The 12,583-nt window shown below is 35.7% G+C and overlaps 1 protein-coding gene across 3 annotated transcripts in view; it reads right to left on the bottom strand.

Moving 5' to 3' along the window:
- The window catches only part of EXOC2 (exocyst complex component 2), a 149,562-nt gene that overhangs the window by 44,249 nt on the left and 92,730 nt on the right, over nt 1–12,583 (bottom strand). For all 3 annotated transcript variants that reach the window (XM_068670943.1, XM_068670942.1, XM_068670944.1), the window contains exons 14-18: nt 11,813–11,881; nt 11,376–11,533; nt 8,196–8,317; nt 4,627–4,688; nt 965–1,045 (exon numbers count right to left, since the gene is read on the bottom strand). In XM_068670943.1, coding sequence (XP_068527044.1) covers nt 965–1,045; nt 4,627–4,688; nt 8,196–8,317; nt 11,376–11,533; nt 11,813–11,881 — 492 coding nt within the window. The remainder of the gene's footprint in view (nt 1–964; nt 1,046–4,626; nt 4,689–8,195; nt 8,318–11,375; nt 11,534–11,812; nt 11,882–12,583) is intronic.

The following is a 12,583-nucleotide window of genomic DNA, read 5'->3' as shown; positions in this document are numbered from 1 at the left end:
CTTTATTCTCAAAGAAGGCCTGAGTGATGTGTCCCTCCAGAGACAACACAATTATGTGAATGACTGCTTGGACACAATGCTTTCTCACAGATCAACTTCAGTTTTTCCCCACCCTAAAAATGGGGAAAAAGCATGTAAGACCAAATAAGCAGCTTGACAAGCATGAGGTGTTAAAACACTAAAGGTAAGGAAGTCCTAGTAACTAGTACATATGATGCATACTGCTGTCGGAGAATAGAATTGCAGCTAAATCTAGGATATTCAAAGATCTCTGCACCCTAACAAAAAGGATTCACCATGCACAGCATATTCTTATAAATAAGAAAACTGGACAAGCTAGTCATAAACAATGAAATAAGGAAGGAGATAGAAACCATAGTCATACAGAAGGTTGCAAGGGGCTTTGGAAAAGTATTAAACTTCCTCACATCACTGAGGAAACCTGAAAGAAGATATCAGTATGACGTTCAATCATGGCCTCAATAAACTAAGTGGATGTGGATAGGCACGACTCCTGGTTTAGAAGTTTGCAGAAGTAAAAAGCTGAATTAATGTTCTGCTAGTAGTTCAGATGCAACACTGAGTTAAGAGTAACTCCTGGGAATAGATATATACGTATACATATACACATATGCATACATATACACATGTGTATATATATGTCACATCTATGGTAACCTGAAAAGTACATTAGTAGCATTCTTCTAAAAGAGGAGCTTCAAAAATTTAAATATAGGTCCATCCGCCCCATATACATACAATTAATCTTAACCGAAGGAAATAAATGAAATATAAATGATAATAATAAAAAGCTAGCAGCAGTGAAAAGGGTGCAAGTTAAAAAGAAAAAAAAAAAAAAAAGGAAAAGTTAGAATCCTGTATCATTCTTTGAAAGTTCTTGTTCTGAAATGTAATAGTGATTTACATAAAAAGAAGGAAATTAGAAATATAAATCAAAACTTACACTGGCCTCTCCAGGTTTGCAGTCCAGCACAATTTTTAGAGATTGCAAGGAATGGACAATGCACTGTTCAAACTGGGATGGCTGAAAGGCAAATGACTCTTTAGATTCTAGATAAGCATTCCATGTAAAATAAATACTACACAAGCAAATGCATAAAAATTCCATTCCATATGGCAAACTCTTTATTCAGGATAAGGAGAAAAGTCACAATTCATATATTAGTAGAAGATACTTTTGAAATGATGTGATTATCTACAAAACTATTACAACAGATAATGAGCATTTTTCTCTGAGAGAATTATCCACTGAATAGCCCCCTCTAGAAGGGTCATAAAAGAATTTTATGGCATTTTTCTGTGGTAGCATATACATTACATTATAGAGGCCTATGACACATCCCCCCTTGATCTAAGTTGGGACATAATTTCACCTTGGATATCTGTTATTTCTGCATTTAATTTCAGCAAAATATTTCTAAGAAAAGTGGACTGAAATTGCTTTCACATAGAAGAAAAATAAAGACTGGTTTGGGGGACTATTTTTTTTAAACCTCCAGGGTTTCCAAATCTGAAGCACGAATGTCTTGATGTATGTACTAATTTCACTATGAAAGTGCAAATGAGTTCACCGCATCACAGTCATTAGTCAGTTTTTCCTCATCTTTCTCTCTTCCCTGTTAAAGTCACTTTTTTTCTCTGAGGCTGCTGGCTTGGTATGAGGCAGGAAGCTGCAGAGAGGTGTCACTGTTCTATGAAAGAGGGACATCATTCATTTGGATACAGGTCAGAGACACGGATGAAAAAGCTAAGCCATGTAAATTTGTGTTTTTCTGTTTTTTAAACCAGTAAATAGTTTATGACATGCCACCCACTTAATGCTTAGGAGTAATCTGTATTTCTGTAAATGCTAGGGTGGATGTGGAATACACGTGATGCCTGCACTGCAATCTGAAAAGCATAAAGGAAGGGCCACTCAGACTCTATTATTTTTGGATTGACTCAGAAAAACAACAACAGTAAAGTGCTGCTGTTATATTTCGTTTTTGTATCATAAAACACCACACCGCAGGAGAAGAAAGCCATTCAGATACATTATCCTTTGCGTATCATGAAACTGAGGAAAGCTGGTTTTCTGTCTTAGTGTATCTCTTACCTGGAATATGAATGCTAAAGGGGTTGTTATTAACCAGTATTTCCTACCTACTTAAAATACAGTTTCTGTATTAAGCCAAAGGTGTCTCCAAAGACACTGCGTGGCCCTTGTTTATGCTCATTATTTTTTTATTACAATATTACCACAATGAACTCTACTTCAGTAGGCAGCTAATCTCATTATGACAAAACATAATCAACTGCCACCAATAAGATCTGGCATGGCTCAACCACTGCCTCAAAAGGGGGAATCTAGGAAAACATCGTACACAAGGAATTTATGGGTGACTTCTGAATACACAAAAGGTTGTTAAGCATTTATTAACAAAGATGCTGTAAGGATACAGCCAAAGCATAAAGTAACAGAAGCTGTTGCAGTAGGTCTTTTCTCCCCCCTCCATTTTGCAGATGAATAAAGTGAAAAACAGAAATGTTAAGGGACTTGCCCAAGTCAATGGCAACTGAAACCAAGACCAGAAGCTATAAATCTGGTTATAATACCCGAATTGCCCAACAACACTCCTTCCTACAGTATGTATGTTGTGACTGCTTCATGCCCTCCTACTCAACTTCAAACGTATTTATAGAAGCAAATAAGAAAAACTAAAAAAGGCGGTGGAGCATTCCCTTAGCTAATATATACAAAGCAATTCTCCCTCCCACAGGCCCTTTCTGCTTTCGCAGATTGTTTTTAAGTCACACCTACAACGTGCTTGCTGTGTTTTAGCCATTACTCACTACTGTTTATTTCCAGAAAGCATCTCACTAGTTTATCCGAATTTGGTTTCAAGCCATTTGTTGTTTGTGTGTAGGCAATCTCCTAAATTAGTTGCTTTTCAGTTCAATTTCTCGTTATAACAGATAAGTGACCTATTTATTCAGCTACAGACCAATTCCATGGTAGTATGCCTACTAAGTTATGAAGCATTTTGATGTGAACTGAACTTGTGACCTCAAAAAAAAATTCTTTACTTCGGTAAACTATTCCTAAAATAAGTTGCTTAACAATTAAAGCTATTATTGTTTATTTCAGCAAAAATCATACTAAAGGTCAGCACTAATTATTCTGACACATTTGAATAACCCTACTTAAAAAAAAAGTCATGCTACAGATCTTTATTCCCAATTCTTGTCTCTCGATACATGGCACAAATTTACAAACCTTTTATTTATACTTTTTAAAAAATTAGTATTCCCCCCATAAGTCAATGAACAGAAGAGGCTGGATAGGGAAAAAAAAAAAGTTCTATATCTATGTTTAATATAATATATTTTAGAGCATATATTTTAATTCATCGTTAACTGGAATATACTGCATTGATTTTTTAAAAATAATATTATAAATAGAGAACGTGTTCTGGAAGCCTACTTAAAAATCCTCGGAAAGAAAATACTAGTTATTTCCTTAAAAATATTAAAATGCAAGATTTCATAAAGTAAGAGTTACTAAGGTATGTTTTTTTTTTGTTTGTTTGTTTGCTTCTTTAACATGTATAAAATACACAGAAATGAAAATAAACTGTACTTGTAGAAAGCAATTTCTGAAAGAACCATTTTATCCCATTAGTGGTGGCTATTTGGTTATGGGCACTTTCACAAATAAGCAGTTCCACTGGACAGCTCACCCTAGAGCTGCAAAGTTTTATCCGTTTTGATCCTAAGTTTCACTCACAGAAAATGGGGGTCACTCAAGGAGTTTGTCAATATGAACCTTGCATGCAGAGAGTTAGGTACCATCAGTATGAGAAGAAATATTGATACTGTTCAATAGGTGAAGTGGCAAAATCTCCATGTTAATGGTAACTGCTTAGATTATAGGCATCAAAGAACTTAAGTCATACCTCCACCTCTGAAAACATTTGTCGTAATAAGGAATGTTAGAAAGCATTCTTTTTATGTTAGAACTACTCCCACGTGAGAAAGGGCTGGTTTAGAAAGACAAGAAACTTATCCATCTCACAGACTTAAGACCAAGCTGTGTTCCCTATTCATGCCACCTGTGGAAGAAATGAGGTACTAGGATATGAAAATGCAGCTTTCATTTTGTTGGTCACATGTCAATATTGAACATTTATCTCAAAATAACTTCCTTTGTGATAATCCTAGCACAGTTAAGAAGCTACTTTATCTTACTACTAAGTTCACAATTTCTTTTGCACTTTAGAAAATACCGTTATCTAGTAGTACAATTATCATTTATTAAATTACTTCAAACAGAACAATTTAAGAAGTACAAATAAATGTCTTGGTAAAGACAAAAAAAAATAATGTTGTGTTTTGTGATGGGATCTGTTAAGAAAGCCCTAAGTAACTATACCAATAAAACTTTTTGGATTTTTAATCTTCCTCTATTTTAATATTTTAATAATACTGCAGACACCAGTATGCACACAGACAGACAAAGTCCAAAGTAATTCAATTTCTCTGGAGAACATGCAAACCAGTTTATTTGCACTTCTTAAAAAATAAATAAACCCAAAGACACTGCCTGTAACACACAAGTATACCCACCAACGATGTCAAACCTTCATTGTCAACAACCCAGTCTTCCTTTTCAGCTAGCCTCTTTATATCTGTAAGACACAGAAAGAAAAAAAAAAAGAGGTATTCATGTTCATTATTAAAAACTCCTTGAACTTGAAAAGATAAACCACAGACATTGGGACTGTAATGACTAGACATACAAGCAAATAGCACTAAAAGCTTCAAAGCTTTCAGCCTTCTCAAATGACTAAGAACGGAACACGTACATGGTATGCTGGTGACACCACACTGAGAAGCATATCTGTGATACATGGCAAGAGTTGCATGAAGCCCACCTTTTACTGGAAAGCTTAATATTAAAGGAATATTGTCAAGGCTCTGGGTTTGTTTTTATTTTCTAAGTTTTTAATCAGAATATAAAATAATTCATTTAAGAACTGAAGTCACTGATCTATTATACTCCAGCTCTTAATTAAAAATGAAAGACCAACTGCTTAGTATTTTAGCAAAGATAAAAAGGACAGCATATAATTCATAATTAATAACTATAAAGAAGGCTTAGAGACACCACTTAGTGTCAAGGGTCCATGGTGCTGGACCATTCATGAAAATGCTTGAAAGCATATGCAAAAAACTATCTTCTACTACCCAAAAGGTTTCAATTTCTACAGGTTTACTGAAGCTAAGAAGGAGCCAAGACAGGATGTGAATCCAAACCTGTTGTTCTGTGAACAAAAGTCCTCTGTGGATGCACTTATTCAGCAACACTTTCTTTTTTTTTTTCTTTTTCTTTTTTTCTTTTTTTCTTAATTGACGAACATGAATGAGATAAACTGTGCGCTCTTCATGGGGGCTTTGGCATACATTCTCTTACATAAATTGCTCTTCAGAACTGTCTGCATATCATGAAACTCCCTTTTAAATGGGAAATGATTTTGGTGAATTTCTCCTTTGAGCCCAAGAAAAGAGGGTAACTAACGCATGCTGAATGTATCTACATTACTCTTGGTGCTCTAATTAGCTAGATGAAGAAGCTTGAGCACGGTGTTATACCCTGCAATACTATATCTCATGGAAACAGTCTTATTGATGAAAAAAGGTATTAGGGGACTGCACAGAATAAATACTCTGTTCATTTCCCTATTTAGTAAAGCTCTTATTGAACTGATATTCTTGCAGGCCTTTAGATTGTGCTGGTCAGCCATGTTTTTGTGGCCGTTCATTTTTGCAACCTGTTCTGAGCTAGCACAAATACAAAAACAAAAACAAACCAAACCAAAAAACAGAATAAATAAAACCCAAAAAACTTATTTCACTGAAACCCTCCATCAAATTCCAGTCAAATACATTGATGTAAACCCCCTGTCTGGTCTGGCAGTCACATGCATGTATTCTGGCTCTCATGACCTTTATGACCAGTGATCACGCAGTAAGACGGAAAGAACAGAGGTCTTTCTCAGGGCCAGCATGAGTACACTGCATTTATCCGAAGACAACAAGAAAAACCTGTGTGTGGGCAGATTTGTCCTATTTAAATAGCTAATGGTAGTGTGCTCTATTAAAAATTTTAACTGATCTGAATGCCTCTACCAACTTACAACGTGTAGTAAGAGATGAGACTGAGCTTTACATTGCCAGTCTACGGAGCTCGCATTTCAGAGAGATTATAGAGGGGGATTCAGTCCAGCAGGAACCTCTTTCACTAATATAATACAGATATAAATATATCTGACATCCATTTACATAGCTCCATGAAAATATCCATTAATTGTTCTTTTGCTGGTTCCCTAAAGGCAACAGTTTCTTCAAGGGCCCAATTAATCCAGTCCTGTCCAGAAAAATGATCTAAACACACTTAACATAAGCAATTTTGCCTAGACTGGTAAAGAACAAAAGAAGGCACCCGTAGATAAGTCACCCAGTGCAACAAAATGAAATGAGAGTTGTAATAGAGGCAGGTATCTTCACTCTTTCTCTGGTTGATGCTCTGGCAAATGCATAGGACTGTTTCACTAACAGGGAATATAAGAAGCAATCAAGAAAGGCAGTTATAATTGGCTAGATAAAAAAAAAAGATGCATTAGCCAGCCAATATAAAATACCAAATGTTAAGGGATCTGATCTCTTTTAATTCAAGACACGGAAGGATGAATAAAGATGTTTAGACCAAACAGAGAATCATTCCTACACAGATTGGTGAATCTGACTTATCAAAAATCTAAGTTAGAGACTACTGCTAGAATTTTTCCTCCACTGAACTTACGTGGCCAGCAATCAGGACATAAACAGAAATACTGTATCTGAACAAAGGACTGGGCTACTCTGATGATGCAGTAAGTAGGCAAAACTAGTAAGATAACAGGCTTTTTGACGTAGAACAACATGATTAATCACATATCTGAGTTCTCTGTACCACACTGGGGAAACTAGGTGAATAGAGACTATAGAGAACTGATTTCTTCATATATCAAGCAAAAGCTGTGGTAAATCCTTTCCGTACAGAGTTTTAAAGAGACAAGACAATCTCTGCACTTGTATGGACAACAAGCTTGGTATTAATGCAGGAAAACTAATGTTAATGCTGAAATGGGATTTAATCAAAGAATTAATAGACAAGAATAGGATTCATATCGACATTATATCAAATAAGCAACAGAGACTTTGTCATTTGTTGTCAATGAAAGTTTAAAAACATAATTAATGTAGCCACCTACATTTAACACACTTAAGGCTTGAGTAAAATACTTAGCTTCATGTCAGCCCACAAAATAATGATGAATCATATCAAAGATTAAAAAATGATTAAACTGAAAGAGTCACTTTTTTTTTTATTTATATTGAGACCAATTAGTCTTTTTGGGGAAAAAAAAGAACTATTGAACTTCCCTGACTTTTAAGAGGGAGAATTATTTCTGGAAGATTTACTTCATTCAAATTCAAGTTTCAGGATATGGTAAGATGAATGGCCTCTGATGCACATAGAATCACGTTAGGTTTAGAGAACGTGCTATTGGCCTTTACAATCCAGACATTTTTGGGAAAAGCTATGTACACAGAAGGAGGCACAAGGATAACAGTGTTAGCAAAAGGCCTTGGAAAAACAAAATAAAACAAAACACACAACTAAAATATTCCATAAAGGGTTGTTGGCATTTCTGGGGAGGTGGTGTGAAGTGTTGGGGATTTTGGTGTGAGGGGTATTGCCGATTTAATTCGTCACTTCACAGAAGAACTCAAACAAGAAAAGCTACATGATGAGATAAATCACTGTTTCAACCAAGAGAAGATGGATCTAAACTGCTGTAACAGTTACGATTAAGGGAAGAAAAGATTCAGAATACAGAATGTTCTCTGAACCATGAAATGTTTCAGTAATTCTTGGGAGATATACTACAGAAGTCAGAGGAGTCCACTGCCCCTTCAATATCTTAAACATCATTATCATCCAGAACATGGTTTGGCATAGTTGGAGAGGAGAGGAAAGAGAGGAAAGGAGAGAAGAGGAGAGAAATGAGAGAAAGAAAAAAAAAAGGAAAAAACAAAGCAAAACAACAAACAAACAAACAAAAACAGAAAGATCTGCAGCCTTTTCTTACCTTCAGCTGTATGTTGTAAGGTCACTATAATGCAACGTACACGAAGATCCAAAATAAGATCCTGGATGATCTGAAGCATATCATTTGGTATCTCAAGTGCAGTAAGAGACTCAGAACTAAGCCTGAAAAGAATTAAAAAAATAAACAACTGAATTTTAAATCTGTGTAAGTTTTTTTAGCAGATGAACTACATTAATTTTTTGTAAAATCTTCTCAATATGTGAATACAGTAGCTCCATCCACAGTAAGTCTTTGACAACTGGTTACCCTGGTGAGAAAAATTTACTTATTTACTTAATTCAGAAGCATGCAAATACATACTTTTTTTTTTTCTGTAATGTTACAATAATGTCATCATACAAACATGCCTACTTTTCCCACTGTCCTCTTGCACTTTCCTACCTGCCTTCCTTCATCCATCTTATCTTATAATCTAAAAATAATCCTTCTGGAGCAGAAATAGCTCTTTTGCTGTATTTATATGAATGTCTAGATCAATTCCTAGGTCTACAACTGGGTTTATGAGGCATCGTCTACCTGTATTAAACAACAAGGTGCAATAAAAAGTTATGTGGCCATGTGTCAGATCACAATCGTACACACGTTTAAGGGACCAAAAATACAGCTACTGCTGAACAACGAATGAATTTGTTGACTGTTTTGTTCTGAACCGGGACTGGGCTCAATCACCAAGTTTTGTAGCAGAGGATGGAAAGATTCATTTCTACTTTCCCCTTTAGAAAGAGCAACACAATAGCTGCTTAGAAGGAATTTCATTTCAGCTTTTGACTAAAAGATTGTTGTTATTCAGACTTTAGTTAGGGGCACAAAGTGAGGTTTATTGTTTGTTTCCATCCTCTTGAATACATGAGCAAAGACAATTCAAATGCAGTCATTGCTGTTTCCTGTACTGCTAATACTGAGCAAAGGACAGGTAACAGAAATTGCCAAAAAACAGCAGTAGGAAGGCACAAACAAATACGTTCGAGTAATAAGTGGAACACTTCCAGCCATCCACCTGCAAACTCTAGTTTTTTACTCCTGGTGTTGGTCATAATCCATAAAAACAGCACCATTAATTGCTAACTACATTCCAACTCCACAGTTTTAACTCTGAAAATGTTATTCAGATCCTGACTGCTATCAGCTCAGCATAACGACTGAATCAATAGATTACATAAATCTGCATTATCTCAGTCATGCAGAAAACACAGGACGTAAACAGCCATCTGTGAGAAATTTAAGTGTCTTCCAGCTGCATAAAAGTCCTGTACTTGGAGTTGACTGCATTCCCAAAAGAGTGCACAGCTTTTCCTCACACAACTTATCCTAACATACACATCTTTCTAATCCCTACAATGAGGCCAAAGTCTTGCAGGAGATGGCTTCACTTTATTGCTGAGCTCTCATTTATCCTTTGGAACCTACTGCTTACACCAGGCAATGACAGAGTGGGATACAAGGCAAAAAAGCATGTAACCACCTCACTGTAAGCTGTCTGATGTACATAAACAAACAGAAAAATTAAGATACAAGCACTAATTTGGGAAATGACTGATCCCATCATGTGCTTCTTGATGACTAGATGTTGGGAATTACAAAAATAAGACATAAGTCATCATATAACTTTGCGACAAGTAAAGTTTATATGTAATGTGTGGACTATTCGTGAGAGCAGTCCAACTTCTTTACTGGTGAGAGTCGCAAGAATTAATTAGATTGTCAAAGAACGCCGGAGCTTGACACGAAGACCTGCAGTACTTGCAAAAATTTAAGATTTGGTCATCACTGATTGGTACCATATCGTGGTATGTTCAGTCCCTCTTGTCCAGATTGCCCCTCTTCTCTACTTTTGACTGCTTTCTTTGCATTAAGCCCTAGCTCACTCCTGTTAAGAGCACTAACAACATGAGGTGGTGAAAAGAATGGGAAGAAGAGACAGTTTCCCAGATTTCAGTTCTGGTACTCATTACCAGGGCAGTAGCCAGAAAGAATGATGAGAATACCTAGAAAAGAGCCTTCACATATCTTATAACCTTATACTGGATCATATCTCAGATGGCAGGACTCTGACACACAACCAACCTTCAGACAATCTGTTGGTCAAATTGCCAAGCCAGTGCAAGTGGTAAATACTAGATTTTTATAATTTGAGTGTAATTGGATTACTTTTCATAAATTGGCAACACGCATGCTGAAGCCTGTTCCCTCACCCCTTTATGTATTTTTCATCCAATGCCAAGTCCATTCCTTATTAAACTGGAAGCTTTCCATAAACTTCAGCCAGAGTAATAAACTTCAACCATCCAGAAAAAAAAAATAAATCCATGTGAAATTCAGATAATGTAACTGACAACAGACTTCTGCAAAGTGTTAAACAGACTTAACAACAGGTGCGTATCATTGTTAGCTCCATCTGCAGTAAGAGTTAACTACATGTGAATTAACGTATGAGTAAGAGTTAACTACACCCTTTCTCTTCATCACCTGTGTTTTGCTTGTTATTTACTTTGAAACCTGCAAGTAAGAAATATGCTATCAAATTCACGTTATTACTTGAATTTCCAAATGATAATGATGATGCATATACCCTCCATGGACAAATGGAAGGAAATTCCATGTATTTATTGAGACATTTTGTAATTGATGACATGCACATCACTAAGTTTATAAACAAACATAATTATAAGCAGAATGACATTATAAGCAGGAGCATCACCTTTCGTAAAACAACTGCGAAAGCAAATTGTGATTTGAAAATGATACTATACTGAGAGGCATGTTATTTTTATCTATTTTGGCAGAGATGGGAAGATATGTAGTAAATGAAGCTAATAATAGCAAAGCTGCCTACCTAATTTTACCCTAAAGAATCAAATCCCATTTCATTCATGGAGCTTCTGTGCTGTGCCATGCAAATCATTTATTCAACCCTTTCCTAAGGTGGTCTAGGAAAAAATGAATATATCATTTGTGATAAGCACGTATCATGAGACATCACAAATTAAACTTGCTTACAGAATCCTAAATCTGCCCTAAGCTATTTTTCATGATCGTATTTTTGAAAGCATTAACATTCTCAGTACTCAAGAGTATTTAATGAAACAAACAAAACAATTTGTGTTAGAACATATACATTCCAGGAATAGCATCATATTGTAGGTCAACAGCTCCATTTACCTTACTGTCTGGATAACATGTGTTAGCCACTGGCCAGAAAGTTCAGTTTTCATCTCCCAGCCACCATACTGCCTTGATTCTCCTTCTCTGAGACTGAATGGAAGTAAAGCTCCACGGATAAGTTTCACCAGAGAGTGCATCACTTCTTGAATCATTTTCTGAATCAGAATAAGGAAAAGAAAAATCGAGCTCTATCAGTATGCTTAAGAAGTTAAACTATATATTTGCTATACTTGCTATACACTTGCTATACTTGCTAGACACAATATCTTGTAACATATGATTTACAGGAGGTTCCACATGACAGAGAGCATGGAAGGATGAGGTATGAGGGCACAAAGATGATTTAAGAAATCTGATTTTCAGGGTGGTGATACTAAAACATCCTGGTATGAAAGGCAACTGAAAGAAAGCCATGTTTACTCCCCATAACTTACCTTGAAATCATTTTGTCTTTGCCTAGCGTTTTTCTTCGATCTTTCCATTTGGCCAGATTTTTCAGCAGTCTTGTGAAAATGAGAAAATTGAAAAGTGTAAGTATCTCATAACCACTGTTAAAATAATTCTGAAAAAGGGGGGTTTCAAAGTGAAGAAGTGAAAACCGAACACTGAGTTTATGATGTAATTATAAAAACTAACTCATGCCATCTGAATAGGCAGACTATATATATCAGTAAACTTTACTTACAGTAGATCAGTGTACAAACGTTTTATTCTGAGGAACAATATGTATTTAAGACAAAGCTGGAGACAAATGTAAGAGTAGCTCAAATATCAACTTCATGAAGTCAACGTATTCTCATTACAATGTTAATGAAAGCTAAAACATATATAGTCTAATTGTGCATCAAATTTGTATGAAGAAACTATTTTCTCAGTGTGGAAGGTGTCCAGAGAAAGGCATCAATATGAAGTGACAGACACTTTTTGGAATGAGTGCAATTTGGAATTACAACATGGATAGGGGATTTTTAAATCATTATTTTTATTTTATTTTATTTTGTGTGCATGTGGTTTTAAGAGCAGCATTTTGTTGAAAAAGCCCTTGAAATAATTCAACTAACTGTAAAAGAGAGTCTGCAAAATAATCATCAGCTTAATGGACAGTTCACATTTTTGAGAACTGAGGAACGTGAGTACGCTTTGCATGAGACAGTTACAGTTGAAGAAAAACATGGTTTGACTAATAGTCTTCCTGTTTGTAGTTC

This window comes from Anas acuta, chromosome 2, assembly GCF_963932015.1.
Source record: "Anas acuta chromosome 2, bAnaAcu1.1, whole genome shotgun sequence".
NCBI lineage: Eukaryota > Metazoa > Chordata > Aves > Anseriformes > Anatidae > Anas > Anas acuta.
The sequence above is the reverse complement of the archived record's forward strand: the minus strand, read 5'-3'. Positions and strand labels throughout refer to the sequence as shown.